This window comes from Tamandua tetradactyla, chromosome X (assembly GCF_023851605.1).
Source record: "Tamandua tetradactyla isolate mTamTet1 chromosome X, mTamTet1.pri, whole genome shotgun sequence".
NCBI classification, from domain to species: Eukaryota; Metazoa; Chordata; class Mammalia; order Pilosa; family Myrmecophagidae; genus Tamandua; species Tamandua tetradactyla.
In genome coordinates, this window is record NC_135353.1 from 53,542,793 (window position 1) to 53,557,484 (window position 14,692).

General features: G+C 39.4%; 1 protein-coding gene across 1 annotated transcript in view; it reads right to left on the reverse strand.

Moving 5' to 3' along the window:
- LUZP4 (leucine zipper protein 4) overlaps positions 1-13,036 on the reverse strand; it is a 34,399-nt gene extending 21,363 nt beyond the window's left edge. The window contains exon 1 of the mRNA XM_077145416.1: positions 12,918-13,036. Coding sequence (XP_077001531.1) covers positions 12,918-13,008 — 91 coding nt within the window. The 5' untranslated portion in view covers positions 13,009-13,036. The remainder of the gene's footprint in view (positions 1-12,917) is intronic.
- Between the last annotated feature and the right edge of the window lie 1,656 nt (positions 13,037-14,692).

Consider the following 14,692-nt stretch of genomic DNA (forward strand, 5'->3'; position numbering starts at 1 on the left):
GGAAATCACTAATCTCTCATTTTACAGATCGTAAACTGGGGACCTAAGTTTCCTGAATGAAGAGGAATTCAAACGCCATGCTAGGAATTTTAAACATTATCCTGTAGGTCCTCTACCTATGCTGTGGCTCTCTACCAGGCTGTGCATCAAAATCATCTGGGGAAATTTTTTTTTTTTAAATGCAGGATTCCCTATGCAGAAATTATGGCTCAATAGGTCTGGAGTAAGACTCTAGTTAATCTGAATATTTAAAAATTTCTCCAAGGAATTCGGATATTCAGCCAGAATTGCAAATAACTTCTGTGAGCAATGGAGAACCATTGAAGAGTGTGGGAGTGAGATTATGGAATTGATGTTTGGGAAAATACCAATCTGTGTTTGGCAGTAAATTGCAGAATACAGTAAGACTATACAAAAGAAGATTAGTTATTTTTGAGAGAGGCAGAGATTATTACAATAGTCCAAGTATAAAGCAAAAAAAAAAAAAAAAAACAATAAATTTATACTAGAGTGGTGCCATGGGGAAATGTAAATAAGAACAAAAAATCCTCTGCCTATCCACCTCTCATCCAATGGGAAGGAACATTGACTGCAGTAGCCTCCACGGCTTTCTCCTTTTCTACCTGTTCCCTTGAAGGCAGAAATCTCTCCGTCCTTTGTTCACAGTGTTCTCACTGAACCACCAATAATCCAAGACTTCCCTAAGTCCCCACAGTAATGAGGCCAAATTAGGAAAGAGGAGAAAACCATATAGGGAAGAGCAGGGTAACGCTTGTTCTTAAAATTATGGCAGGGTGAGATGCTCTCTTAGAATTCTCAGTTTGACCTTGAACAACATTACTATATAAAATATTATTAAAAATGGCTGTTGCAATCTGAATGTTGCTACTATAGCTTTGCCTACATGTGCATTAAATAGGCTTTTTTTTTGTGCTTTGCTCTGGATACCAATTCATCCATTACAATATTGTTTCTATATAAGAAATCTGTTATGCATCTCAAACAGCTGGCACTAAAGTGAGGTCTTGAAACATAACACATTTGCCAGCTGAGAATTGTCTGCCCATAACTAAGTACTAGTTGAATGGTGTAGACAATAAATGTTCTAGGAATGCAGAGAAAAGATAGACCACTGTGCACTGGAACAGTTGCAAAAATCCATGTGGCAGAGGTGATTGGGATGGATAGGATTTGAATGAGTGGAAAGATCTGGGCACTCCAGGAAAGAGAAAAGGCTTGGGGCCAGGAATTAATATAGTATGTGAAGGTATGAGATTGTCTTTGCTAGAACAGAAGATTAATGCTGGAGCGTTATGAGGGAATATGCGAGATAGTAAAACAGATGATGAAAAGTCTTGAGCGTCAGTACCTCAGTAAACAGTACGGGATAGGAACTAAAAGCATAAATTGTGAAAGTTACAGGCAGAGATTGGGGGAAGTTTCCCACATTAAAAATAACAGGTACTTGTTTGAGAGCATTCTATGTGTTCAACTATAAGCTAGGTATCACACAAAATCAGGAAATTGATCAGTGGTTTTCAATAATATAGAAATAATTTGCATTATCACTGAACATCTATTTGTAAGGAAACCACCATTTTTCATGGAATTTAATAATTTTGTTTTATTTCTTCAGTCTTTATAAACTAAATCCACATTTATAAAGGAAACTGGGTTTGAAAAATACTAGGAAGCTGCCTAGACCACAAAATGAGGATAATCATTTAATATAACATTCAATATTTAAAAGCAAATCTGTTGTTATCTTCTAGGTCATTTTCTGTGTGGCTTCCAATAAATGGTAAAACTTCGTATAATACACATCTTTTATCTGACCTCTTGCCAAATGCTGACTACTCCATTTCTTTTTGCACGTATAACACTGGTATGGTGTCAACTCAAGACAAGCCTGTAGGCACAGAACCTGCCTAAACTAATGCAGGTTCTATATATCAGTATATAAAATGCGAACTGTGATGAAGTCAAATGGGTAAGAAAATGTAATCTTGAATGTGCTTCATATTCAAAAGGGAAAAAAGGAAATACATTTCAGGAATATAATTTTGAATGTCCATTCTATACTAAACTTTCTAGAAATAAGCTTAGTATTTTGGAATTTCACAAATATTCTGTATCAAATTTCCAAATGTTCAAATTGAAAAATAATGGAAAAAATGGAATTAGAAAATGATCTATGCCCCCATCATAAAAATGTGCCATGAAATTTTTTAAAATCTCAGATAAAGCCTAAGTGAAAATATCAATGAATTTAGAAATGACATTCCTTTAATTTCTCTAAGAAGTGATTTCTTATTTGATTGTTATGTTTCCTCCACCTTGAAAATTTTTTGAGTAAGATTAGAAAATTGAAAGAAAAAATTATTGCATGTGGACTATTTTTGTTTCATAGAAATTCTGTTAGGTACATAGTGGATGTTTAATAAATACCTTTAGCGAACAGAATTGACATTTAATACTTATTGATATTAAAAAGTTTTTCATGTGCACCCAAGTGACCTATAAAAGTCCTTCATGTTTTCTATTTTGACCTTTTTAATATTTTTATATACTCTGACAATATGGGTTCATGTTAAGTGGGCCAGGAATATCAGATGCTTCCACTGCAGGACAAAAACCTGAGAAATATCAGAGGATTTGAATTTCAAGCATAATTGTCATTCACAAACTTATTTTAAAACTTACTTTATTAAAAAGTTTCACAATTCTCCACACTTTGAAATATGTTGCAGGTTTTTGTTTTGCTGTAAGTGAAATATGCAAATGTCAACCCCTGGAGTTTGTAATTTCACAGATCACTATTTAATTTGCTATGTTGTAATGGAATTGTACTATATAAAACACATGCAGTGCTAAAAATCATAGATCCTTGTCAGCTGTGATTTAGAGATGAAATATTACTGCTGCTCAGTTTCTCCATAGGAAAGAGAAAAAAAGTGCTTTTGAACCTAGAAAAGACATCTAAGGACCCTTCCAAAACTCCATGAAGAAAGTGACCTTCACACAAAAATCATTCTTTTATATATTCTCAAATCCTTTTCCTTAGTTCTCAGACTATATCATAAGGGGCACTGATATTTGTTCATGCTACTCTCTCTAATGACATTCACCAATGAACCCACATGAGGAACATTTACTCAGTCTCTCAAGGAGAGAATCATTTGATCCAAGCCTCATCAAAGAGCCTCAAATTTTAACTCTTGACCTAAGTAAGAGAAACTTAATTTGAAAGATATACTGTGAGAATTGAAGAAAGACAACATTTCTCATACAGTTTAAACTAGATCACACTGAGGTGGTGCCATTTGAATAACTACACTTTTATAAAATCATGTGATCATTAATCTTGTGAAAAGCATAATTCATTTGCACTGTGTTTTAGAATGGGTTGAGAGCACTATTTTAGTAGTTATAAACATTTAAACTACCACAATTTCTGTAAACATTGTTTTGACATTTTTTAAACTTTTAAAATACTAGAAACCTCAAAAAATGTAAATGACTTCGGTCCCTCTTAATTTCTGAGAGACTCAGACTCCACATATTTCCAAAACACTTTAACATGTAATTGCATGTATTTATTTACCTGCCTCTCCAACTTGAGTATAAGCTACTTGTGAGGAGGTGTTGGGTAGCTGATGGCTGGGAGTAAGTGGCCATACTGAGTCAGTCACAGAGTCACAGAGCACACAGCACACGACTCAGGAGACAACCCTCAAGGATGAGTGGAAGGTGCCCACTTTATTGAGGAAGTGCACAGGCTTATATAGGCTGGGAGCATGCAGGGACACGTGTCAGGCTGGGATTGGTCACCGTTGTTGCTAGGGTGGAGGGCAGATTTTTGGGATTGGTCACCACTGTTGCTAGGGTGGAGGGCAGATTTAAGGTCAGCCATTTTGTGTTCCCTTGCATCAGCCACGGCAGCCATGTTGGCGATATTTTATGGCCTCTCCAACAAGGAGGCGATTGTTCATTTAATTTTTTAAAAAATATTTTTATTGAGAAATCTTCACACAATACAGTCCATCCTCAGTATAGAATCAATGGCTCGCAATATCATCACATAGTTGTGTATTCATCAACATGAACATTTTTAGGACATTTGCATTACTCCAGAAAAAGAAACAAAAAGAAAAAACTAATATATACCATACTCCTTAACCCTCCCTCTCACTGACCACTAGTATTTCAAGCTACTCAATTTTTTACCCTTTATTTCCCCCTATTATTTATTTATTTATTTAGTTTCTTTATTTTGTTACTGATCTGTCTACACCCTGGATAAAAGGACCATCAGGCACAAGGTTTTCACAATCACACTGTCACACTAGAAAAGCTATATGGTGACACAAACATCGTCAAGAAACAAAGCTTCTGGAACACAGTACAACAGTTTCAGTTACTTCCCTCCAATACATCTAACTGGCAGACAGGGTTGCTTTCTTTCAAATTACTTTTGCCTTAGTCTCCATTATATAGAAGTGCTGAGGAGAGATATGCAATTCCCATTAAGTCCTTGCTGTTACCAGCTGCGATATGGCCTTATTTTGCCTTTTATTTCTGATAAAGGACCTTAATACCTTTTGAGTATATTTTACTAGGGACAAGAATGAAAATACATCTGTGGAGCCTTTTCCTTGTGTAGTATATCTTATTACAATAGAAGTAACATCCTTGCATCCAAAAGAAACTTATTTAAAAATGCATATGTGTAGTTATCCAAAGAGAAAGATATGTGTTATTAAAAAAATATTTTTACTTTGAAAAAAATATGAGGAAATTAATTGGATAAGTATGGGTTTCTCATCAACCCACAGAAAAAAACATGTATTTGCCCTTTATGAAATATTTTTCCTGCCTTCAATCTTGAAGGGCCTGTAATGACTAGTCAAAACTTTTGCCTATTTATCCTGACAAGATCAAAACCTGGATTCTCATCTGTTTGAAAAAGTATAAATATGGATATGGAAAACCCAAGGCCATAGGATGAAACAGTGACCTGTTAACATGTTTTACAACCCATGATTATGAGATTCAACCCCAAACCAACCTATCACATTTGACTGAACATTCTTCCTCAGCCTCTCAAATATGGTATGAACTAATCTTTCCCAATATCCTAACCTATCTCATATCCCCAATATCTTCCTAGCTGCAATAATCTCCTTAAATGTCAGTGCATGTTAAATCCCTCGAATCTGCTACTGTCAATTTTCCACCAAAAAACACCTTCCTCGGGCATTTTCTACTGCTTAAACCTAATCTTTCACATGCATGCTTTTTAATCCCTCTCAAGTTGACCACACATCTCTAAAGTTTGATGTCCAAATTCAGAGAATGGGGAGATAATGACTCCATTTTGCTAAATTGCTAGCTACCCAGAAGTGAGGCTTTAAGTACATTTTTTGAGTCACATATAGCAAATATTTACTCAATTTATTCCACATATCAGGCACCTTATTTTGGGTGCATTATCTGTATTATCTCATTAAATCCTCACAGTCCCAAATGGTGTAGTTATCATACAGATGAAGAAACTGAGGGTTTAAGAGATAAAACAATTTGCACAAGCTCATATAATTACTAAATTTGTAAGACTAGGCAAAACTGTGGCCTCTAGTCCTCTGAATTTGAAAAAAAAACATTTCTTTGGCTATTTATTCATTTACATATTCTTCTTTTATAAGCAGCTACTAAAACACCAATCACTGAAACCAACACAAAGAAAATTACAGTCACCATGAGGTTTTATATCAGTGCTATAAACTCCTCTCCCTCAGTTGTGGATTTCTATTTTTCAGAGTCCCAGTGACAGAACAGGGACTAGGGTGAGACAAATGAGGCACAAAATTTACGAAGGTTCCAAAAAACTGAGTAACCAAGGTAAAATCAGACCCAGCACTTGCAAAACCCTGTCTCACCCACCTCACCCTAATTCCTAGTTTCAATAAAACTTAATATACAGAAGGCAGAAGTCAACAGACCTGGAGTAGAAAGGAGAGGTCATCGCCATGTGACAGACAATACTGCTGTGAATTGCCTTACATATAGAATTCTTTTCTTGTGTATAATAAGCTCCTATAGTTAAAGTGTATGTACCAGTTACGTTTTCTTGGAAATTTATTTCATGTCCATCAGAACATACAAAAGTGCCTAATTTTCCACTCCTGATCAACAGATTATTATCAACATTTTAAAACTTTGCTAATCTGACAATTAAAAATAGCATTCCCCTGCATTTTTAAAAAGTAATAAACATTATTTTATAGCAGTTTTCAGTTTAGAATACTTGCACATAAAGTACAGTTCCCATACTCTCCTCCCTCCACTTACAGTTTCCTTTATTATTATTTTTTAAATTTCTCCCCCAAAATAAAAATAAGAATAAGAATTAAAATAAAAAAGAACACCCAAAACATCCCATATCTCTCATACACCCTAATATTTAGTTATTTTTTTGTCTTTTTTTTTCTTAGTCATCTGTTCATACACTGGATAAAGGGAGTGATCAGTGACAAGGTTTTCACAATCACATGGTCACACCTTAAAAGCTCTGTTGTTATTCAATCATCTTCTAGAATCAAGGCTATTGGATTCCAGTTCAACAGTTTCAGGTATTTCCCTCTAGCAACTCTATTACACCAAAAACTGAAAAGGGATATCTATATACTGCATAAGAATAAACTCCAGAATGACCTCTCGACTCAATTTGAAATTTCTTAGCTATTGACTTGCTTTTTTGTTTCATTTCTTTTCCTTTTTTTTGACCAAGAAGGCCTTTTTACTCCCACAATGCTAGGGCCAGGCTCATCCCTGGAGTCCTGTCCCATGTTGCCGGGGGGATTTACACCTCTGGGAGTCATGTCCCACGTAGTGGGGGTGGGCAGGTAGCTCACCTGTGGAGTTGGTAGCTGCTCAGTAGATCAGTGTATGTATATACCACTATTTTTCTTTAATTCTCAGTTGATATACCCTTCGGCCACCTCCATCCATTGCAAATCACAATAACTGCCGCCAATTGAACATGTGCACATAAACATCAGTGTGCACGTGTTCATTCATGTTCCCACTCTCAGTTCCTCCAGGTATACACCTAACTACTGGGTTGCAGGATCATATGGCAAACCCACCCCCAGTCTCCTGTGTATCCATCACTCTGCCTTCCAGAAGAGCTCCACCACTCTCCTTCCCTACCACCAGTGATCAGATGCATTATCTCTCTCCCCACATTTTCTCCAGCACTTGCATCTTTCTGTTAATTTTAAAACAGTTTTATTCACACATCATAGAATCCAACCTAAGTAAAAATTCAATAGGCCCTGATATAATCACATAGTTATGCCTTCACTAAAACAATTTACATGAGGATATTTTGTTTTTTATGGCAAAGAATTCCATACACCTCCCCCATATACCATGCTTTTTGACATTTTACTTTGGCATATTGGTTTTGTTACATTCAATGGAAGCATATCAATTGTAGACCTTAGTTTGCATTAATTGTATTTTTCCCTGTATACTATTCCATTTTCACTTGCAATGCTGACATTCGTTTGTTCTCCCTCATGCAAAACATTCTTATATTTGTACATTTACTCCCATCATTGTCCACTCCAGGCTTCGCTAAATTATACCTTCCAGGACTTTATCCTCTATCTTTCCTTCTGGTGTCTTTCATGCCCCCAGTCCTCATCCCTCAACCACAGTCACTTAGCTTCACTCAGTGTACTTAGAATATTGTGCTACCATCCTATAGTATTGTGGTATCCATTTCTGGATCTTGACAATCAATCCTGTTGAACATTCTGTACTACTTCCGCATTAAATACTCAATCTCTACCCTTTATTTAAATCTTCAGTGCTTTCAATTGGATGTTTCCCAATCTTCTTGGGTTGAAAAGAGCTTAGAAAGATTCCTAAGTGTACTTTATCAGCAAATGGAGAAGACAGAGGTGCGTTTGGAGCAGGAAATCAGACAGGAGGGCCATTCACCCTTTCAGAGAAAGAATATCAGACCTGAGATAAAGAATTATTTCCAAGGAGTCCATGACTATTTGAAAGATCAAAAGTATAGCCACTGTGCCTGGGAGGTCGACCGTGTAGAAATCTGAAGGTGTTTTCTGTTCGTTGAGTAGCTCACAAGAAGACACAAGGACTAAGAAATAGGTCAACTACATAACTAAATTGGAGTTGATCACTAGTATCATTTTTTTTTAAACATGGGCAGGTACCGGGAATCGAACCCCGGTCCTCTGGCATGGCAGGCAAGCGTCCTTGCCTGCTGAGCCACCGTGGCCTACCCACTAGTATCATTTTTGACATCTCTTCAAATCAGTTTGATATTTCTAAGCAATTTTTATTTTTTTGTGACTTAGGGTAGTTTTTTTAATTAATAAGATTATTCTTATTTTCATATACTAATTTGCCAATGTTATTAATGCTAACTGAAGCATTAATATTATATTTGACATATCTATATTTATATATAAAATATTATTTTAAAATTAAAGAAAACTTTATATACAAAACTGTTTGTATATGCAAAAACTGCCATTCAAAGGATTGTAGTTTTTCTGTTCAAGTTTTCAAAAAATATTGCATCAAAATATTATTTCTTTTGATTAGCAGGTTCTTGATGCCTCTTCCAATTTTGTACATGTGTTAAGTGCCTTTTTGGGGAGATGGAAAACTTGTTTGGTAATGGGTTGTGGTGATAGTAGCACATTTTGAATGTAATTAAAACACCACAGAATTATCTACTTGGAAGTGATTAAAATGGGAAATTTTATGTTGCATATACATTAGAAGAATACAAATTTAAAAATAAGACTATAAAAATAATAATAAAAAACATTAAAATCAAAAGGCCAAGGTACATAAACAAATGATCAGTAAGCACATGAAAAGATGTTCCACCTCATAAATCATTACAGAAATGCAAATAAAACCACAATGATATACTAGTTCATACTCATGAAGATGGCCATTATTTTTTTAAAGATGAAAAATAACAGGTATCAACAAGTATGTGGAGAAAGTTGTACAATTATCATTGCTGGTAGGAATGTAAAAGGTTGCAGCTATTATGGAAAACTATTTGGTAGTTCTTCAGAAAGTTTAAATATAGAATCGCCATATGACCTGTCAATTGTACTCCTCAAGTATCTACCCCAAACAATTTAAAGGAGCGACTCGAACAGATACTGATATACCAATGTTCATAGCGTTTTTGTTCATAATAGGCAAATAGTGGAAACAACCCAAACTCCCATCAAGTGATAAATGGATAAACAAAATGTCTTATACTCATACAATGGAATATTATTCAGCCATAAAACGGATAGATGAACCTTGAAATATTACACTACGTGAAATAAGCTAGACACGATAAAGCCAAATATTGTATGATTACATTTACATGATATGCCCAGAATAGACCAATTCATAAAGAAAGAAAATAGATTAGGAGCTGCTCTGCCGCGTCTCGTTCCACTCTCACTGCGCACCCCCCCTTCCGTTTGTCCTTGTTGTTCTCCCCCCCACCCCACTCCCATTTCTGGAGTCTGCTACTTGCTCCTCCCTTCCCACTGCTAAGTTCTGCCCTCCTTGCTCTTCTTTTCCCATCCTTCATTTTTAGTCCACTTCCCTGCTGTCCTACCTCATGCCGCATTTCTAATGTCCCAGCATTGCCTTCTCAGCGCCGCCCCATTTCTAATGTCCCAGCATTGCCGTCTCAGCTCCGCCCCATTTCTAATGTCCCAGCATTGCCTTGTCAGCTCCGCCCCATTTCTAATGTCCCAGCATTGCCGTCTCAGCTCCGCCCCATTTCTAATGTCCCAGCATTGCCTTGTCAGCTCCGCCCCATTTCTAATGTCCCAGCATTGCCTTGTCAGCTCCGCCCCATTTCTAATGTCCCAGCATTGCCTTGTCAGCGCCGCCCCATTTCTAATGTCCCAGCATTGCCGTCTCAGCTCCGCCCCATTTCTAATGTCCCAGCATTGCCTTCTCAGCTCCGCCCCATTTCTAATGTCCCAGCATTGCCTTCTCAGCTCCGCCCCATTTCTAATGTCCCAGCATTGCCGTCTCAGCTCCGCCCCATTTCTAATGTCCCAGCATTACCTTCTCAGCTCCGCCCCATTTCTAATGTCCCAGCATTACCTTCTCAGCTCCGCCCCATTTCTAATGTCCCAGCATTACCGTCTCAGCTCCGCCCCATTTCTAATGTCCCAGCATTACCGTCTCAGCTCCGCCCCATTTCTAATGTCCCAGCATTACCTTCTCAGCTCCGCCCCATTTCTAATGTCCCAGCATTGCCTTCTCAGCTCCGCCCCATTTCTAATGTCCCAGCATTGCCGTCTCAGCTCCGCCCCATTTCTAATGTCCCAGCATTGCCGTCTCAGCTCCGCCGCATTTCTAATGTCCCAGCATTGCCTTGTCAGCTCCGCCCCATTTCTAATGTCCCAGCATTGCCGTCTCAGCGCCGCCCCATTTCTAATGTCCCAGCATTGCCGTCTCAGCTCCGCCCCATTTCTAATGTCCCAGCATTGCCGTCTCAGCTCCGCCGCATTTCTAATGTCCCAGCATTGCCTTGTCAGCTCCGCCCCATTTCTAATGTCCCAGCATTGCCGTCTCAGCGCCGCCCCATTTCTAATGTCCCAGCATTGCCGTCTCAGCTCCGCCCCATTTCTAATGTCCCAGCATTGCCGTCTCAGCTCCGCCCCATTTCTAATGTCCCAGCATTGCCTTGTCAGCTCCGCCCCATTTCTAATGTCCCAGCATTGCCTTGTCAGCTCCGCCCCATTTCTAATGTCCCAGCATTGCCTTCTCAGCGCCGCCCCATTTCTAATGTCCCAGCATTGCCTTGTCAGCGCCGCCCCATTTCTAATGTCCCAGCATTGCCTTGTCAGCTCCGCCCCATTTCTAATGTCCCAGCATTGCCTTGTCAGCGCCGCCCCATTTCTAATGTCCCAGCATTGCCTTGTCAGCTCCGCCCCATTTCTAATGTCCCAGCATTGCCTTGTCAGCTCCGCCCCATTTCTAATGTCCCAGCATTGCCTTGTCAGCTCCGCCCCATTTCTAATGTCCCAGCATTGCCTTGTCAGCTCCGCCCCATTTCTAATGTCCCAGCATTGCCTTGTCAGCTCCGCCCCATTTCTAATGTCCCAGCATTGCCGTCTCAGCTCCGCCCCATTTCTAATGTCCCAGCATTGCCTTCTCAGCTCCGCCCCATTTCTAATGTCCCAGCATTGCCTTCTCAGCTCCGCCCCATTTCTAATGTCCCAGCATTGCCGTCTCAGCTCCGCCCCATTTCTAATGTCCCAGCATTACCTTCTCAGCTCCGCCCCATTTCTAATGTCCCAGCATTACCTTCTCAGCTCCGCCCCATTTCTAATGTCCCAGCATTACCGTCTCAGCTCCGCCCCATTTCTAATGTCCCAGCATTACCGTCTCAGCTCCGCCCCATTTCTAATGTCCCAGCATTACCTTCTCAGCTCCGCCCCATTTCTAATGTCCCAGCATTACCTTCTCAGCTCCGCCCCATTTCTAATGTCCCAGCATTACCGTCTCAGCTCCGCCCCATTTCTAATGTCCCAGCATTACCTTCTCAGCTCCGCCCCATTTCTAATGTCCCAGCATTACCTTCTCAGCTCCGCCCCATTTCTAATGTCCCAGCATTACCTTCTCAGCTCCGCCCCATTTCTAATGTCCCAGCATTACCGTCTCAGCTCCACCCCATTTCTAATGGACACACTTCCTGTTCATCGCCACGTGCTCTGCTCCCCCCTCCATTTCTAAGCTCTGCCCTTGTCGTTTTCGTACCTCAACACGTTCATTTCTCTGGTATACTATCACTGCTTTCCAAACTCTTCTCATTTCTAAGGTTCACCCTTCCTGCTTTTCCTTCCCTCACGACTCTGCTCCAGCCCCTCTCACGTCTAAAGTCCCTTTTGCTCTTGCCCCTCAATTCTAGTTTCTTCTTCCCCGTTCTGCTCCCTCCCCTCCCTCATTTATCTACTGTCCCTACATCCTGGGCACACATTTCTGAGCTGGCATGAGAGAAAGGCGATATTGGCTCAAGTAAAAAATATATATATATACATTTTCTGAGTGTGGTGCGAGTTGTGGGGGTTAGGGACCTTGTGTGACTTTTTTTCTTTTTTTTTTTTCTTTCTTTCTTTCTTTCTTTATTATTATTATTATTATTTTTGCTAAGGACCCACTATTGGTATAGAAGTCTGAGGTAAAACATTAAAGGGCTCTAGCAAAGACAGGTCCAGACGGAATAACTGACAGAAAACACACTACTTCGCCTGTAGTCTGCAAGCATGCTACTCTCAGGATCACTGGAGATCCCCGCAAACTAACCTCTCCTCCTGTTCCTAATCTAGATATTTATAATTTATGCTTTGACTGAGAAGAACAGAGCTTGTGACCCCGCTTGTCTGAAGAGGGCGGGAAGTTCGGTATCAATTCTTGAGAGAATTTATATATATATATATATATATATATTTTTTTAAACATGGGCAGGCACCGGGAATCGAACCCGGGTCCTCTGGCATCACAGGCAAGCATTCCTACCTGCTGAGAGACCATGGCCCGCCCAAGCTAATACATTTTGAAACGACCGTCTCATTATTCTCCCCACTGCCCTCTCCGCAGTCCCCTGCAGGTGCATGGAAAATAGCTGCTGAGAGGAGAGACCGGGGGTCGAGGTGGCCCGGGGTTTAGCTAGGACTGGCGGGGGAATGCAGACGCAAAAGCTCCTCAGCCAACGCAAAAGCCTTTCAGTTAGCGTGTGTGCCCCTCGTGGCGACACTTCTAGCCCGCCCTATGCTGAGGTATACCGCTCAAGGGCGGCAAGCCTAGATTAACACAGTGGGGCTTTAGGATCTACTTACCTAGAGACATATCTAGAAAGTTCATCTTCTTCCCAGTTTTGGGATCTATCAGCACCTTTCCAGAAAGTTTTCCGCTCGAAAACGAAGCCATCTCCTCAGGACAACTGCCCCACGCCCGAAGCTAGGGCTTACTTAGCGCCCCCTAACTGCTCCCAAGGTTTTTATCCAGGCTTTCCCCCAATCACAATCCTCGCTCTTTACTGTTGCTATGGCCCCAAGGGGTGGAGCTAGGCATATACCATTTACGGGTTCTCCTGTCCGGAAGTTGGCACTCCAGTAAAACAAACAAACAAACAAATAAATAAAAAGACCCACCTATCTCTTTTTCATCCTTTATAAAACTTTCTCTTCTCATGTACAAGCACCTCTCAGCCAGCCACAAGTTTGTTTTTTTCTGGATATGTTGACCCTAAATTTCCATAGTTCTTAGAAGGAACCATTTCTTCTCTTTGCTTTTGCCATTCCTGGAGCATAAACCACTATGTTGTTGACTTACTGGGTTGCATCGCACACTGGAAGGGCTAACACAAATTTAGCAAATAGGTTACATCCACAGGCGGGCCACGGTGGCTCAGCAGGCAAGAATGTTTGCCTGCCATGCAAGAGGACCCGGGTTCAATTCCCGGTGCCTGCCTATATATTATTAAAAAAAAAAAAAAAAAAAAAACCAACATTTTTTTAATTTGTGAAATATAACATATATGTAAGAAATCAATCAATTTCCAAGTACGTTTTAACCAGTAGTTATAGTACAGATTTTATGGTTTGGTATGTGTTACCATTCCATGATTTTTCTTTCTTTTTTTTTCTTCTAGCTGCTCTGAGACACTGGAGACCAACATAAATATCAAAATAATGATTCCGCAGTCATACTGATTTGTTAAATCCTATTCTCTGGGTAATACCCCTCTTTCTCTTTAAATAACATATATACATAAAAGAAATAAATTTCAAAGTACATTGCAACAACTAGTAGAACAGATTTCAGATTTTGGCATAGATTACAATTTCACAGTTTAAGGTTTTTATTTCTAGCTGTTCTAAGGTATTGGAGGCTAAAAGAAATATCAGCATGATGATTCAGCACTCATATGTTAAACCTGACCTTCTCTGTATGACTCCACCATCATCTTTGATCCTTCTCCCACTCTTTGGGGGTATTTGGGCCATTCCTATTCTAACTTTTTCATGTTGGAAGGGGCTGTTGATAATATGGAATAGGGGGATATAACAAGTTGGTGTTCTGGAAAGGCTGGCCTCTCTGCATTTCAGGACTTAACCATATGTGTATATTTTAAATTGTGTTTTTTGTTATTGTGAAATATAACATATATACAAAAAAGCGGTAACTTTCCGAGTACATTTTAACAGGTAGTCATAGAACAGATTTTAAGGTATGGTATGGGTTACAGTTCCATGATTTTTCTTTTTTCTTCTAGCTTTTCAAGACACTGGAGACCAACAGAAATATCAATATAATGATTCAGCAGTCACACTCATTTGTTAAATCCTATCTTCTCTGTTATACTCCTCCTTCTCTTTAAATAACATATATACATTGAAGCAATAAATTTGAAAGTACATCACAACTATTAATTGTAGAACAAATTTCAGAGCTTGGTATGGGTTTACAATTACACGATTTTAGGTTTTTATCTCTAGTTGCTCTAAGGTACTAGAGCATCATACTCATTTGTTATACCTGACCTTCTCTGTGTAACTCCACACCACCTCTGATCTTTCTATAACTCTTTAGGGGTATTTGGACTATACCA